General features: G+C 38.7%; 1 protein-coding gene across 4 annotated transcripts in view; it reads right to left on the reverse strand.

Moving 5' to 3' along the window:
* Positions 1–6,410, reverse strand: part of LOC126991424 (myeloid leukemia factor-like) — a 38,543-nt gene extending 32,133 nt beyond the window's left edge. For all 4 annotated transcript variants that reach the window (XM_050850192.1, XM_050850194.1, XM_050850191.1 and 1 more), the window contains exon 1: positions 6,246–6,410. In XM_050850192.1, coding sequence (XP_050706149.1) covers positions 6,246–6,298 — 53 coding nt within the window. In that variant the 5' untranslated portion in view covers positions 6,299–6,410. The remainder of the gene's footprint in view (positions 1–6,245) is intronic.
* Positions 6,411–15,474: the final 9,064 nt, after the last annotated feature.

Genomic DNA, 15,474 nt, shown 5'->3' on the forward strand with positions numbered 1-15,474 from the left:
GCTTTTTATTGTTTTTCTTTTGTTGCTTTATTTTCCCTAACCAACCAACCTAACCTAACCTAACTAACCTAACCTCAAACACACTGATTCTCTTATTCTAACAATGAAGAAACAGCCAACACAACAGACCACAGACAGCAGGCTTTTCATTGCTTTCCTTTTGCTGTTGTGTTTTGCCTAACCAACTAACATAAGCTAACTAACCAAACTAACACCAGGGTCACAAGAATACTCCTGGAAATGCCCAAAACTCCCATGAAAGCCTTGTCAAATATGGTGCTGAAATGTTTAAGAATATGACACTTAATACCATATGATCAGCCCTTCAGCCCAGAATGTACCCAAGCTAGACCAAACCTCCAAGTCTCCCAGGTTCCTTCCTGAGTCAATAATTCAAAGGTAAACACATGAATATCTGAGGTGCTTCCCTTGTCCTGAGCCACCAGCAATGTGTTTTATGTAGAAGACAGGACACAGCCATCACTAGCTAAAGAAATACAGTACATAGACAGGTAGAGAGGTAGATAGACAGATGGGAAGGGAAGGTGAGGTGAGATAAAGAAAGGTAAGGTAAGGGAAGTAAGGGAAGGGAAGGTGAGGTAAGGAAAGTGAAGGAAAGGTAATGAAAGGTAAGGAAAGGTGAATTGAGGTAAGGTAAGGTTAGGTAAGCAAAACGAAAGGGAAGGGAAGAGAAGGTAAGATAAGGTAAAGTTAGGTAGTACTAAGGGAAAAGAAAGGAAAGACCGACAGACAGGATGACATATGGGAAGGTAAGGTGAAGTAAGGTAAGCTAAGGTAAAGTAAAGGAAAGGGAGAGAGAAGGGTAGGGTATGGTAAGGTAAGGGAAGGTACATTAGGTTGAGTAATGTAGGAATAAAAGAAGAGGTTGGTAAACACACACACACACACACACACACACACACAAGAGACTGACTACTTATATGGAACAATGAACTAATAATGAATAAATAAATAAGATAATAATAATAAGAGAGAAGGCTAAGGAAGGGGAGTAGTAGTAAAGAATTGACTGGTTTAAAGGGGCACTGTGTGAATGTTAAATCAATGAATGAATGAAATGTCAAATCAGTCAGTTAGTTAGTCAGCCAGTCGGTCACCCAGTCATCAGATCAGTCAGTCAGTCATTCATCTAGTCACTCAGTCAGTCAGTCAGTCAGTCGGTCAGTCATTCAGTCAGCCAGTCATTCAGTCAGTCAGTCATTCATCCAGTCCGTCAGTCATCCAGTCAGTCAGTCATCCAGTCATCCAATAAACCCAACTTGACCTCTTTGCAATGTCACATCCTGTCCACCTTGTGCCTGGGTGAAGGGAAGGAAGAAAGAACAGCACACACACACACACACACACACACACACACAGCTGCTTCTTCCTTCCTATTTTATCTATCTATACTTTTTATCTATTATTATTACCTGTACTATTTATTTACTTTTGTTATTGCTTATCTTTAGTGCCCCATTAAACTAGTTCCTGCCTTACAGTTCTCTCTCTCCCTTATACCTCATCCCTCATCCCTGCAAAGTGGTTTATCAGGTGGGCAAGATAAGTATAAGGGAATAAGGGTGAGTAAGGTAGTTTTTATAAATATACCTTTTTTTTTTTTTTGTGTGTGTGTATGTTTTTGTGCATCTGAGAAAGTACACATCTGGTATGGTCTGTTTGTTTACAGTGTGTGTGTGTGTGTGTGTGTGTGTGTGTGTGTCCTATGTATTACCTTGGTGTTTTTTTGTTTTGTTTTTTTGCCATACCTTAAGTTTTGAATAATGCAGCATCCTTCCTCTCTCTCTCTCTCTCTCTCTCTCTCTCTCTCTCTCTCTCTCTCTCTCTCTCTCTCTCCTTCCTTCCTTACTCGTTTTTTTTATTATTCTTTATTATTATTCATTTTCTATTACTTATCTATTATGATGTACTTTTGTCTACTGTTATTCTCTTCATCATTATTCATCTTTATTTAGTATTTTATCATTCCTTTCTTCCTTCCTGGTTCACTTTTTACCTCATTTTTCCTTCCTTCTGTTTTATCTTCTGTATCCTCTATCCCTCCCTTCCTTATCTTCCATCCTCTAGTCTTCTCTGTTCTCTGTTCCTCCCTTCTTTATCATCCACTTCCTTACTCCTGATTATCTGATGCTCTCTCTCTTTCCTTCCTTTCTGGTTGTTGTTGTTTTTGCTGTTGTTTCTTTATCCATTCTGTATTATGCATTACCTTGTTCTTTTCTTCTCTCCTTTCTTCCTGTCAGTGTTTATGTTTATCTTTCTTGTTTGCTCACTTTCTTACTTCCTATCTTTCAATTTCTTCTTCCTTCCAATTTTTCTCTTTTTTGTTTTTTTCTCACCTCTTATCTTTCTTCCTGTAATTTTTCCTTATTTCCTTTCTCACAATCATTTTTTTAATTTATTTTTGTGATTCTGCTTTCCTCCCTATCTTTCCCTTGTCATTCTTCCTTCCTTCATATCCACTTTTTTTCCTTTCTTTTTCTGTCATCCTTCTTTTCAGTCGTTCATCTTTCCTCTCTGCTGTTCTTCATTCTAATTCACCTTTTTCCTTTTTATCCAGCATCCTTCCTTCCTTTCCTTTTCCCTCTCTCTGCCATTCTTCCTTCCCTCCTATCTCTCCTTTTTCTTCTGCCATCCTTCTTCCTTCCTTCTAATTCACCTTTTTTCCTTTTTTTCCAGCATATTTCCTTTCTTTCTTTATTTTTCCCTCTCTTTGCCATTCTTCCTTCTCTCCTATCTCCCTTTCTTTTTCTGCCATCCTTCTTCCTTCCTTCTAATTCACCTTTTTCCTTTTTTTCCAGCATCCTTCCTTCCTTTCTTTCTTTTTCCCTCTCTTTGCTCTTCTTCCTCCCCTCCTATCTCTCCTTTCTTTTTCTGCCATCCTTCCTCCTTCCTTCTAATTCACCTTTTTCATTTTTTTCATTTTTTATCAGGCATCCTTCCATCTTTTCTTTCTCTCCTTTTCCCTCTCTTTGCTATTCTTCCTTCCCTCCTATCTCTCCTTTCTCTTCTGCCATCCTTCTTCCTTCCTTCTAATTCACCTTTTTTCCTTTTTTTCCAGCATATTTCCTTTCTTTCTTTCTTTTTCCCTATCTTTGCCATTCTTCCTTCTCTCCTATCTCTCCTTTCTTTTTCTGCTATCCTTTTTCTCTTCCTTCTAATTCACCTTTTTCCTTTTTTTCCAGCATCCTTCCTTCCTTCCTTTCTTTCTCCCTCTCTTTGCTATTCTTCCTTCCTTCCTATCTCTCCTTTCTCCTCCCTTCTGACCTATCTTTCTCTTAGCCATTACCTTTTTCTTCCTCCCTCCCTTCCTTCTTCCCTCCACACTCTCTCTCTCTCTCTCATTATATATTATTCACAACTATCTGTATATGTATTGTAATATATTATGCATTACCTTCACATTCCTTCCTCTCTCTCTACCTGCTTTGTTTCTCATAATAATAATTTACACCTGGTTTAATTACTCATACCTGTATTTTCAAATCATTCAGGTATATTACATTCTTTTCCTTCCTTCCTAATTAATTTTTCAGATCTTCAATATTAATTATGCAGAACCTTCCCTTCCTGCATAGTGTATATCCATGTCTTATTCTTATATATGGGAAGGGAAGGGAAGGGAAGAGAAGGTGATGTTAGGGGAAGAAGGAAGGAAGGGAGAACTAGGTAATGGCTAAGGATAGGAAGGAAGAAAGAAGACTGATTGATTGATTGATTGATTGATTGGCCTCAAGGTAGTTACATAGATTATTTTACACATTGTTTTTAAGAGCCACTAGTCCATTGAGCCATAGCTCTTTTAGGGACTACATGTTATATATATATATATATATATATATATATATATATATATATATATATATATATATATATATATATATATATATATATATATATATATATATAAGTGAGCATAACAGGTGCGAAGAGAAGATAGGAGGGAAGGAAGAAGGTCAAAGAGAGGAAAAATGAAAAAGGAAAGAAGGGTGGTGGAAAAAAAGGAAAAAGGTGAATAGGGAGGAAAAATGACAAAGGGAAAGGAAAAAACAAAGATGGGGAGGAGAGAATAATCACAAAAAATACAGGAAAAAAGATAGTGAGGAAGCAGATAAGGAAGAATTACAGGAAGAAAGATAAGAAGGAAGAGAAAGAAAGATGGTATGTATTGTAAGGTATAGTAGGGGAAGGGAAGGAGAGATTTACATAGATAGATATACATAAAGATTTAGATAGATAGTAGGCAGGTACCATTATGTTCTTCCCTTCCCTCCTTTTGCTTTTTATCATTACCTATTATTATTATTATTATTATTATTATTATTATTATTATTATTATTATTATTATTATTATTATCATTATCATTATTAGCTAAAGGAAAAAATAGAGTAAATAATAAAAAATAAAAAAATCATAGTACTAACACATCCTATCCAACTCCTGTATCTGTGTGTGTGTGTGTGTGTGTGTGTGTGTGTGTGTGTGTGTGTGTGTGTGTGTGTGTGTGTGTGTGTGTGTGTGTGTGTGTGTGTGTACGCCAGGTGTTGTTATGAGCTCTTAATACACAAATACGGTTCCATTATAAGTAGTGTGGGTGACTTACATGAAGGTTTTAAACAGTAAGTGTGACTGGCAAGATGCTAAACACACACACACACACACACACACACACACACACAGAGCTGACCTTGTTCCCATTCCACTTTTTTTTTTCTTTTTCCTTTACGTTCTTCTGTTGCTCGTGCTTTCTTGTTTAAGGTAAAGTAAGAAAGGTAAGGTAAGGAAGGTAAGATAAAATAATGTAAGATAAGAGAAGGGAAGGAAAGGGAAGGAAAGGTAAATTAAGGTAAGGTGATGTTAGGGGAATATAAGGTAAGGTCTGGTAAGGGAAGGAAAGGTAAGGGAAGTTAAGGTAAGGTTAGGTAAGGTAAGGTTAGGCAAGGTAAGGGAAGTTAAGGTAAGGTTAGGCGAGGCAAGGTATGGCTATGTTAGGTAAACTTGGGTGTAATAAGGCAGAGTAGGGTAAGGTAGGGTAAGGTAAGGTAAGGTAAGGTAAAGTTAGGTTAGGTTAAGTTGAGTGTAATAAGGTAAAGTAGGGTAAGGTAAGGTTAGGTTAGGTTAGGTAATGTAATAGTGGGTGTAAGAAGTAGGGTAAGGAAAGGTTAGGTATGGTAAGGTAAAGTTATGTTAGGTAGTGTAAAGTTGGGTGAATATAATAAAGCAGAGTAGGGTAAGGTAAGGTAGGGCAAGGTTAGGTTAGGTAAGGTTAGGTAAAGTTAGGTGTAATAAGGTAGAGTAGGGTAGGGTAAGGTAAGGTAAGGTAAGGTAAGGTTTGGTAAGGTAAGGTAGAGTAAGGTAAGGTAAGGTAATGTATACAGTTCTGTGAAATAAGGTAGACTAAGGTAAGACAAGTTAATGAAGTGAACCACCTGTGTGTGTGTGTGTGTGTGTGTGTGTGTGTGTGTGTTTTACTGGAGAACATTCACCTTAGACGGACATTCTAGTGGAAATAATTACACACACAGACACACAATTAGTTCAGGCAGCATTCCTCTCACACACACACACACACACACACACACATCCACGTCAGCACATAACAATACATAGAAGCATAACTGAGAACCACTATAACTACCCTTACTACTACTACTATTGTTATGACTATTCACTTATTCTTCACACACACGTAAATGCAACAACTCCTCCCTCTGTAAGTTATGAGACTACTACTACTACCACTACTACTACTACCACTACTACTATAACCACTACTACTACTGTTATAAAAAAGCGAAGGGGGAAATGGGAGTAAGAAAAGGAGGAAGTACAAGAAGAGGAAGAGGAAGAAAACGAGGAAAAGAAAAACGGAGGAGGAGGAGAAATAAGAGGAGGAGGAGGAAGAAGAGGAGAGAGAGGAGAGGGAGGAGGAGTAAGAGAAGGAAGAGGAGGAAGAAAAAGGAGGAGGGGGAGGAAGAAAGAGAAGAGGAAAAGGAGGAAGCAAATTAAGAGAAAGAAGAAAAGAGGAAGAAAAAGAAGGAAAGAAAAAAAGAGGAGAAGGAGGAGGAAGAAGAAAAGAGGAGGAGGAGGAGGAAGAAGAAAAGAGGAGGAAGAAGAAAAGAGGAGGAGGAGGAGGAAGAAGAAAAAGAAAACAAGGAAGAAAAAAAGACGAGGAAAAAAGAAGGAAGAGGAGGAGGAGGAAGAAAATATGACAAGGACGACTCACCCGAAGAAGGGGTCGTCGTCGAGGCCCGCCATGAGGGCGCCGAAGAGCGACATGTTAACACCAATCAATAAGCCGCCACAGGTAGGCCAGGTGAGGAGCGGAGGAGCGAGTGTCTGTCCTTCCCCTTCGACGGCTAGAGCGACACTGACCCAAGATGGCGTCCGGGAGCTCTTTTTCCTTTTACAATTCCCATCAAAACATCACGTGAGCTTAAGCCCTGTCTTCTATATGGTGATTCTTCTTTATTCTCGGATTTAATTGAAGGTCTTTTTGTAATGAGTGGTGATCTACAAGGCAATAACTGTCGGCAAGATGGCGTCCAGCTCATTTTCCTTTTACAGTTCACACCAAAACATCCCGCGACCTCACGCCTGACCTTCTATTCATTTATTTTTCTTCATTCACGTGTTTAATTATCGTTTTATTCAATGTATTATGGCCTTTAGAGCACTAATTGATTGCAAGATGGCGCCCAGCAGCTCATTTTCCCTTGTCCGTCTCGATCAAACTATCACGTAACCTCTTGCCCTGCCGCCTCCCTTGTAAAGGTTCTTCTTCATTTATGGGCCAATTGTCGTTTTCCCAATATATTATAGCCTTTAAAAACTAATTATGGTTATTAAATGGACCATAGTTTCTATATATATAAATGCAACGTTGGCAGTTTTATATTATTTTTTTTAATATTAACTTTTATTACCTTCACAAATTATTACCTTTACAAATACTTACCGTAACTAATTGAAAAGCAAAAGTATCATTCACTTTCTCGTATTTTCACTCCTTTCTTCAATAAATATCTGGTGGAACTTTATATTTTTCTTTTAAAGTTTATCTGCATCTTCATATATAAACTACCCACATATCAATGGCAAACACATTATTATTCATTCACTTTCTCGCAATTTCATTCTCATCATTTTCTTTCATCATAATTCTGTATTTTCCACTTTTTTATTAATAATACTACCTAGAACTTCCTCTTCCTTAGTTAACGCTTGCATCAGAGTTGAACAGCACAGGGATGAAAGAGTGAGGATGCTGGTAAACTCTTGCATTAAGGATTTGGATGCTCTTTCATAGGAGTTTGGACAGCACAGAGATGAGTGAAGATGCTGGCAAACTCTTGCATTAGAAAATTGACAGCACAGGGATGAGAGTGAAGATGCTGGTTAAGGCTGCGTTTACACCAAGCACGTCGCGTCCCGTCACGTCACGTCACGTCACGTCAAGTCATGAATCGCCACCCCAGTTTAACACTGATTTGTATGGATATTTGAAAAATGCGTTTACACCGGTTCCGTCCAGTCACGTCACGTCACGCCGCGTCGCGTCGCGTCAAGTCAATATATAGAGCTGGTTCTATGGCTGCGTTTACACCAAGCACGTCGCGTCCCGTCACGTCACGTCACGTCAGGTGAACCAGCCTAAAATAGAACCGCTCTATATATTCTTGACGCGACGCGACGCGGCGTGACGTGACGTGACTGGACGGAACCGGTGTAAACGCATTTTTCAAATATCCATACAAATCAGTGTTAAACTGGGGTGGCGATTCATGACTTGACGTGACGTGACGTGACGTGACGTGCTTGGTGTAAACGCAGCCTATTTTTCACCTGACGTGACGTGACGTGACGTGACGTGACGTGACGGGACGCGACGTGCTTGGTGTAAACGCAGCCAAACTCTTGCATTAAGGATTTGGATGCTCTTTCATAGGAGTTTGGACAGCACAGAGATGAGTGAAGATGCTGGCGAACTCTTGCATTAGGAAATTGAACAGCACAGGGATGAAAGAGTACTGAGGATGCTGTTAGCTCGGGCATTAGGAAGTTGGACTGAACAGGAATGAACAAGTAAAGATTCTGGTTAACTCTTGCATTAGGAAGGTGGACAGCACAGGAATGAAAGAGGATGCTGGTTAACTCTTGCACTTGGGAATTAATTAGAATTAGGGATTTGAACAGCATTGGGATAAAGGAATGAGGATGCTGGTTAACTCTTGCATTAGGTCATTCTACTTAATGAGATCTGTAAATATGAAAATGTCACAAACCTATATGTTTTTACTCGAGTAATATATATAGTGCAGGAGAGAGACGGATGGGTGGACTGCATATTTTTAGACCTGAAAAAGGCATTTGATAAAGCTCCACATAAGAGACTGCTGTGGAAACTAGAAAATAGAGGAGGATTGGGGAGAAAAATGACAGAATGGATGAAAATTACCTAGCAAACAGAGAAATGAGAAGTGTTGAAAGATGAGATTTCAGAATGGAGACAGTCACAAGTGGAGTGCAGCAGGGATCAGTGTTAGCGCCTATAATGATTTTAATACACATAAATGATATGCCAGAAAAACTAAAGAGTTACATGAGTTTGTTTGCAGATGTCGCCAAACTGCTTAGAAAAATAAGAGATGAGGATGATTGTAGTAAACTGCAGGAAGATTTAAATGAGATACATGAATGGAGTAAAAAGTGGGGAATGGAGTTCAGTGAAATGTCACACAATGAAAATGTGCAAGAGTAAAAATAGACCAAGTGGAGTGTATAAGATGGCAGGGACAACCATCGACACTGTGAGGGAAGGAAAAGACTTAAGAATTATAATACAAGACACTCTGACGCCTGAGAAGCACATAAACAAGATATTTGGAGAAACATACAGTGTGCTGCAAAATATTAGAGTGGCATTTCACTACTTGGATGGGGACATGATGAAGAAAATAATTACAACACTGATTAGACCAAGGTTAGAGTGGTAGTTTGGTCACCACACAAGAAAAAGGACATAAGGAAACTTGAAAGGATTCAAAGGATTCCAACTAAGATGGCACCAGAACTATCAAGCCTGTCATACTTTAAAAGTTATACTGTATTATGTTAAGTCATACTGTTACAACCCTGTCTAGATTAAGAGGAAGTGGGCCTACCAACACTGGAAAAAAGAAGAGAAAGAGGAGACCTGATAGCGTAGTACAGGAATACAAGTGGAATGGAGGTGTTGGATAAAAATTATTTAATCGAAATGGAAGGGAGGAGGCAACTAAGAGGACCCAGCAAGAAATTGAGGTAGGCGACTTGTTTGAAAGACATAAAGAAGTTAAGTTTTCCATACAGGAGTGTGGATACATGGAATGGACTTAGCAAAGACATTGTTGAAGCGGGCAGTGTCCATATAATGAAGGAAAAGCTGGACAAATACAGATTGGGAGACAGGACTACCTAAGCTTGAGCTCAGGCCCTGTATACTACAAATAGGTAAATACACACACATACACACACACACACACACACAAGGGGTAACTAAAACACACAATCTTCCTTCCTGGTCACTCCATAATCTTATTGGAAGTCCATACAAAAGTAGCAACAGGAAGGCAAAGGAGGAGGAGGAGGGGGACGAGGAGGAGGAGGAGGCGGAGGGGGACGAGGAGGAGGAGGAGGAGGAGGAGGAGGAAGGGGTCAGTACACACTTCTGGCAACACTGCTGACCCCCTTCAAGTACAAAAACAGCTGTATTATTATTTAGTTGACTAAGACTAGAGCTAAGAGGCAGCCTCCAGTCTGTACGCACCTCCCCAGTTTGTAATCATTCAGGGAAAAAATTAAACTGTGAATTGGGGAAACTGAATCAAGGTGGAAAAAGAATGTGAAAGTTAAAATAGAAATTGATAAACATTGAAAAATTCTGAGATAAGATTAAAAGAGAGAGAAAATTAAAGAAAAAAAAAGAAAAAAGAGAAAAGGGAGAATGGAAAGATATGGAGATAGATAGATAAAGAAAGAACAAAGAAAAAAGAAAAAGATGAAGAAGAAGAAGAAATAGTAGTAGAAAAACACAATTAATATACGAAAAATGAACGACTCAAACTATCAAAAACTTAACCAATCTTCCTTACATCAACAACCCAACTTAAACATTTTCTCCAGGTCCAACAATTCCATTCCTCACGTGAGTACTAAATGGAGCAGTGCGTACAGACTGGTCAACACACCCTGCGATAGCTAGAAATATTGATACGAACGCAATAATTAAGAAATACACATTGGAATATTATGAATTCTTAAAGTAGTGGATGGTGGAATGAGTAATTGATAGACAGATAGATAGATAGGGAAATAGATAGAGGAATAGAGATGGAGACAAAAAGAGAGAAAGAAAGAAAGAAAATAAGTCAGGGAGCAAAAATTGAGGTGCAGGAAGATGATGATGATTTTTACAGTAAGAAACAAAAAAGAAAAAAGTGACTGGAAAAGTTAGATAGATAGAGAAACAGAGATGGAGAGAAATAGAGAGAGAAAGAAAGATAGAAAAGGGAAAGTTAGGAAGCAAAAATTTATGAGTAGGAAGATGGAGATGATTTTTACAGTAAGAAACAAAAAAGAAAAAAGTGACAGGAAAAGTTAGATAGAGAAACAGAGATGGAGACAAATAGAGAAAGAGAGAAAGAAGAAAAAGAGAAAGTCAGGAAGCAAAAATTTATGAGTAGGAAGATGGAGATGATTTTTACAGTAAGAAACAAAAAGAAAAAAAGTGACGGGAAAAGTTAGATAGAGAAAGAGATGGAGACAAATAGAGAGAGAAAGAAAGAAGAAAAAGAGAAAGTCAGGAAGCAAAAATTTAAGAGTAGGAAGATGGAGATGATTTTTACAGTAAGAAACAAAAATGAAAATGGAAAATAGGAAGAAAGCATAGCATGTGTGTAAAGATATGCCTGTGTATGCAGGAGTGTGTGTGTGTGTGTGTGTGAACAGGGGGCACAAGAGAACATACATAACATTACCACTACACAGGCCACTTAAAAGAGAAGCAATCGAGTGAACACAATAACAGCTTTGGTAAATAAACGGCAGAGAACTCGAGAGAAAACGGAAGCTGTGGCGGAATTTGTGAACTCTTACTAGTGGTGTCAAATGGTGTCAATCTTCCTCCCTTCATTTACCGGGGAAGAAAAAAATAAGTATATGAAAAATGTCGCATTATAACCTCAAAATAAGCAGTCAAATCAGTAAAAGATGACCAATTTTTACCAATATATATTTTTTTCCCTTCATTTACTGGCCCAGGGGAAGAAAAAAGTAAATGAGTAGATGAAAAACGCTGAATTGTAACATCGAAGTAAATAAGTTAGGGTCAAATTAGTGAGACGACAATTTTTTTTACGAATACATAACTTTTTCCCCTTTCATTTACAGGCCAAGGGAAGGAAGAAAATAAGAGATAAATCAGTAAATAAATCATAAAAGAAATACTGCTAAAGTAAATAAGTATGAGTCAAATTAGTGAAAGATGACAATTTTTTTATGAATACTTAACTTTTTTCCCCTTTTCATTTACAGGCCCAAGGGAAGGAAGATAGTAAGATATAAATGAGTTAATAAATCATAAAAGAAACGCTGGATTATGACGTTAAGATAAATAAGTTAGAATCAAATTAACAAAACACGACAATTTTTTTACTAATATAACTTTTCTTCCCCTTCAATTACAGGCCCAAGGGAAGGAAGAAAATAAAAGATATATCAGTAAATATATCATAAGAGAAACACTGCATCATAACCTCAAAATAAAATAAGTTAGAAGCAAACTGATGGAAGACGACAATTTTTTTTACTAATATAACATTTTTCCCCTTTCATTTACAGGCCTAAGGGAAGGAAGAACCAGTGAATATCAGAGTAAATAAACATAAAAAGAAACACTGAATAATATATAACAAATCACACATATAACACAAAGAAATTAGCTGAATAATAATAATAATAACAAAAGTAGTAATCATTTTTATCAGTGGAAGGAAAAACATAAAGGATTAACCACAAAAGGACACAAATACCGCCATAATAAAATAATAAAAAAATAAAAAATAAAAAATTGTATGAAAAATTAATGGAAAAAGTAAAAGAAAAATAAACTTCATCGCCAACACACAATTTGGTAATGCTGAAAAGCTTAATAATAATCTTGTTAATTGGTATACATAACGCTGAACTAATACTCTCAGCAATTTCGTAAGATGTTAACCCGGTAGCTGCGGGGATCATGTTTCTTAAAGGCCCCTCTAAGCGAGAATAATGATAAAAAAGCATCACTCACACAAACCACTTCATAATATATATCAACGCATTTGTGATCAGTTTAGGCATCATCTATTTTGGGGGTTTATATCATGGCAAAAATCTGGCGCGATGCTGCTACACAGTAAAGCCACAAATTTGGCCCGTCGCTGCTACCAGGTTAACAACGATTTCCAAAGTTAGTTGTGCATAAAAATGAAAAAAAAAGTTAATAATAATACTTTAGGTTAACAAATTTGAGCATATATTAATTTTTGTTATTATTATTGTTGTTATTTTTATGAACGTGAAATTGACATGATACTTGAGACTACATGCAAAGGGTTCCATATGGTGAGTTGGGGACATACACTAACTGCCCATAGCCTCGGTGCTCATCTCTGTCACCTTGAGCCGATGGTAAGGGAGAGCCTATCACCTCGGGACACAGGACTAGTGTGATATCCAGGTTACCACAGTTTACCTTCCCCAGGCATCCCAAGGCACCCATTTATCCTTGGTCTGGGATTTACTATTAACTTTCCTATTAAGTGTTTAGAAGTCCTCACCAGCACTCCCAAGTTAATACCGAAGTTAATAGTAGGTATTACGCTAATAGTTGGTGAGGATACACTTTGAGAGTGAAGTTAATAGCAAAGTCGAAAGTTAATACCAAGTTTAGTTGACGAGGATACGGCCCCAGGCTGGGCTTGAAAGGAGGGATAAACAAGTGGGTATTTTTGCTTTTCATGTTTTTTTGCCCTTGAGCTGCTTCCTTTACTCTAAAAAAGAAGGAAAAACAGCTGGGTGGGTTGAATGTCGAACACCCAGGCAGAGATTCGCACCCATGCACACGGATTCACAGGATGACATGCTAACCACTACACCGACTTATATTTTCATCCTTTTCCTGAACATGAACACTGTAGTCAATTTCATTATGTCTCACCTTCATGATCACTTAAAAGGCTAACATGAACATAGAAGCAGAAGACCACAATGGAAAGAAATTAAGTACAAAGAGTTAATAGCTATACCATGGAAGTAGGAAAGATGGAGAGGCTGGGATCTGTACGTCTTGAACTGCAACTCAGCTATATCTTGATAAGTGAGAACCTATTGTTGGCCAGCACAAATGACTCCTCTTTGACATTTCAGGAGGGTGTAACCTAACCATGGGGAGAGAGAGAGAGAGAGAGAGAGAGAGAGAGAGAGAGAGAGAGAGAGAGAGAGAGAGAGAGAGAGAGAGAGAGAGAGAGAGAGAGAGAGAGAAAGAGAGAGAGAGAGAGAGAGAGAGAGAGAGAGAGAGAGAGAGAGAGAGAGAGAGAGAGAGAGAGAGAGAGAGAGAGAGAGAGAGAGAGAGAGAGAGAGAGAGAGAGAGAGAGAGAGAGAGAGAGAGAGAGAGAGAGAGAGAGAGAGAGAGAGAGAGAGAGAGAGAGAGAGAGAGAGAGAGAGAGAGAGAGAGAGAGAGAGAGAGAGAGAGAGAGAGAGAGAGAGAGAGAGAGAGAGAGAGAGAGAGAGAGAGAGAGAGAGAGAGAGAGAGAGAGAGAGAGAGAGAGAGAGAGAGAGAGAGAGAGAGAGAGAGAGAGAGAGAGAGAGAGAGAGAGAGAGAGAGAGAGAGAGAGAGAGAGAGAGAGAGAGAGAGAGAGAGAGAGAGAGAGAGAGAGAGAGAGAGAGAGAGAGAGAGAGAGAGAGAGAGAGAGAGAGAGAGAGAGAGAGAGAGAGAGAGAGAGAGAGAGAGAGAGAGAGAGAGAGAGAGAGAGAGAGAGAGAGAGAGAGAGAGAGAGAGAGAGAGAGAGAGAGAGAGAGAGAGAGAGAGAGAGAGAGAGAGAGAGAGAGAGAGAGAGAGAGAGAGAGAGAGAGAGAGAGAGAGAGAGAGAGAGAGAGAGAGAGAGAGAGAGAGAGAGAGAGAGAGAGAGAGAGAGAGAGAGAGAGAGAGAGAGAGAGAGAGAGAGAGAGAGAGAGAGAGAGAGAGAGAGAGAGAGAGAGAGAGAGAGAGAGAGAGAGAGAGAGAGAGAGAGAGAGAGAGAGAGAGAGAGAGAGAGGAGACATATGCCCGTATTTTTAAACACATCAGCACCTCAATTGACATGTTTGAAAAGCCCCTCATAGAAGTTTGTTGGGCTTTTTGAGGACTGTTTTGTGATGCCAGTGATAGCTCTACACTTCTTATGCATCACGAATGGGAAAATCACCCCCCATGACAACCTGGTTAGTCTTCTCTGTGGCCTTGGGGAATAGTCGTAATGGGAGACAGATACATTTAATAATACGAGGCGTCGACAGAAATTTAAGTGAAGGAGAAAGAAAGAAAGACAGAAAAAGCCAGGAAGCAAAAATTTAAGTGTAGGAGAAAGAAAGAAAAACAGAAAAAGCCAAGAAGTAAAAATTTAAGTGTATGAGAAAGAAAGACAGAAAAAGCCAGGAAGCAAAAATTTAAGTGAAGGAGAAAGAAAGAAAGACAGGAAAAGCAAAGAAGTAAAAATTTAAGTATAGGAGAAAGAAAGAAAGACAGAAAAAGCAAAGTAAAAATTTAAGTGTAGGAGAAAGAAAGAAAGAGACAGGAAGCAATAATTTGAGCGTAAGGGTTGAAGGATGAGGTTCTGGTAATAGCAACACTCCGCCTTGCCTCATATCAAAGTAGCGGCCCAGGCAAACAAAACTGGACTCATTTGACAGTACAGCAGGCACGTCTCCCAGCCTCTCCCTCCTTCCCACCTCCACGATTACTACCATCAAGTTTCCATCAAGACGCCAGCCGTTACAAAAATAGTAGAGGTGATGCGACCTTAAAAATACCTACTTCCAATCATCTATACCGTTGTTTTTGCCTCCATTCACCAGGAACAGATTTACGACGGTGGATACTCTTATTGTAAAGGTTTGGGTTCTGCGAGGGTGACTTTTGCAGACTTGGGAATCTAGAATGTTTGTGTTATGCGAGAGAGGGTTCTGCAGACTGGTTTTAAATGTTTGTGTCCTGGAAGAGTGGATTTCACCGACTTGATTTATGTTTGTGAATTTATGATGCTCGTGTTCTGCAGGAGTGAAATTTGCAGACTGATTTTCAAGTGTTTGTGTCCTGCAAGAAAGGATTCTGAAGACTGAATTTATAAAGTTTGTGAATTTAAAATGTGTGTTCTGCAAAGGAGGGTCATGCAGAC

Source organism: Eriocheir sinensis, unplaced genomic scaffold (assembly GCF_024679095.1).
Source record: "Eriocheir sinensis breed Jianghai 21 unplaced genomic scaffold, ASM2467909v1 Scaffold276, whole genome shotgun sequence".
Lineage (NCBI taxonomy): Eukaryota > Metazoa > Arthropoda > Malacostraca > Decapoda > Varunidae > Eriocheir > Eriocheir sinensis.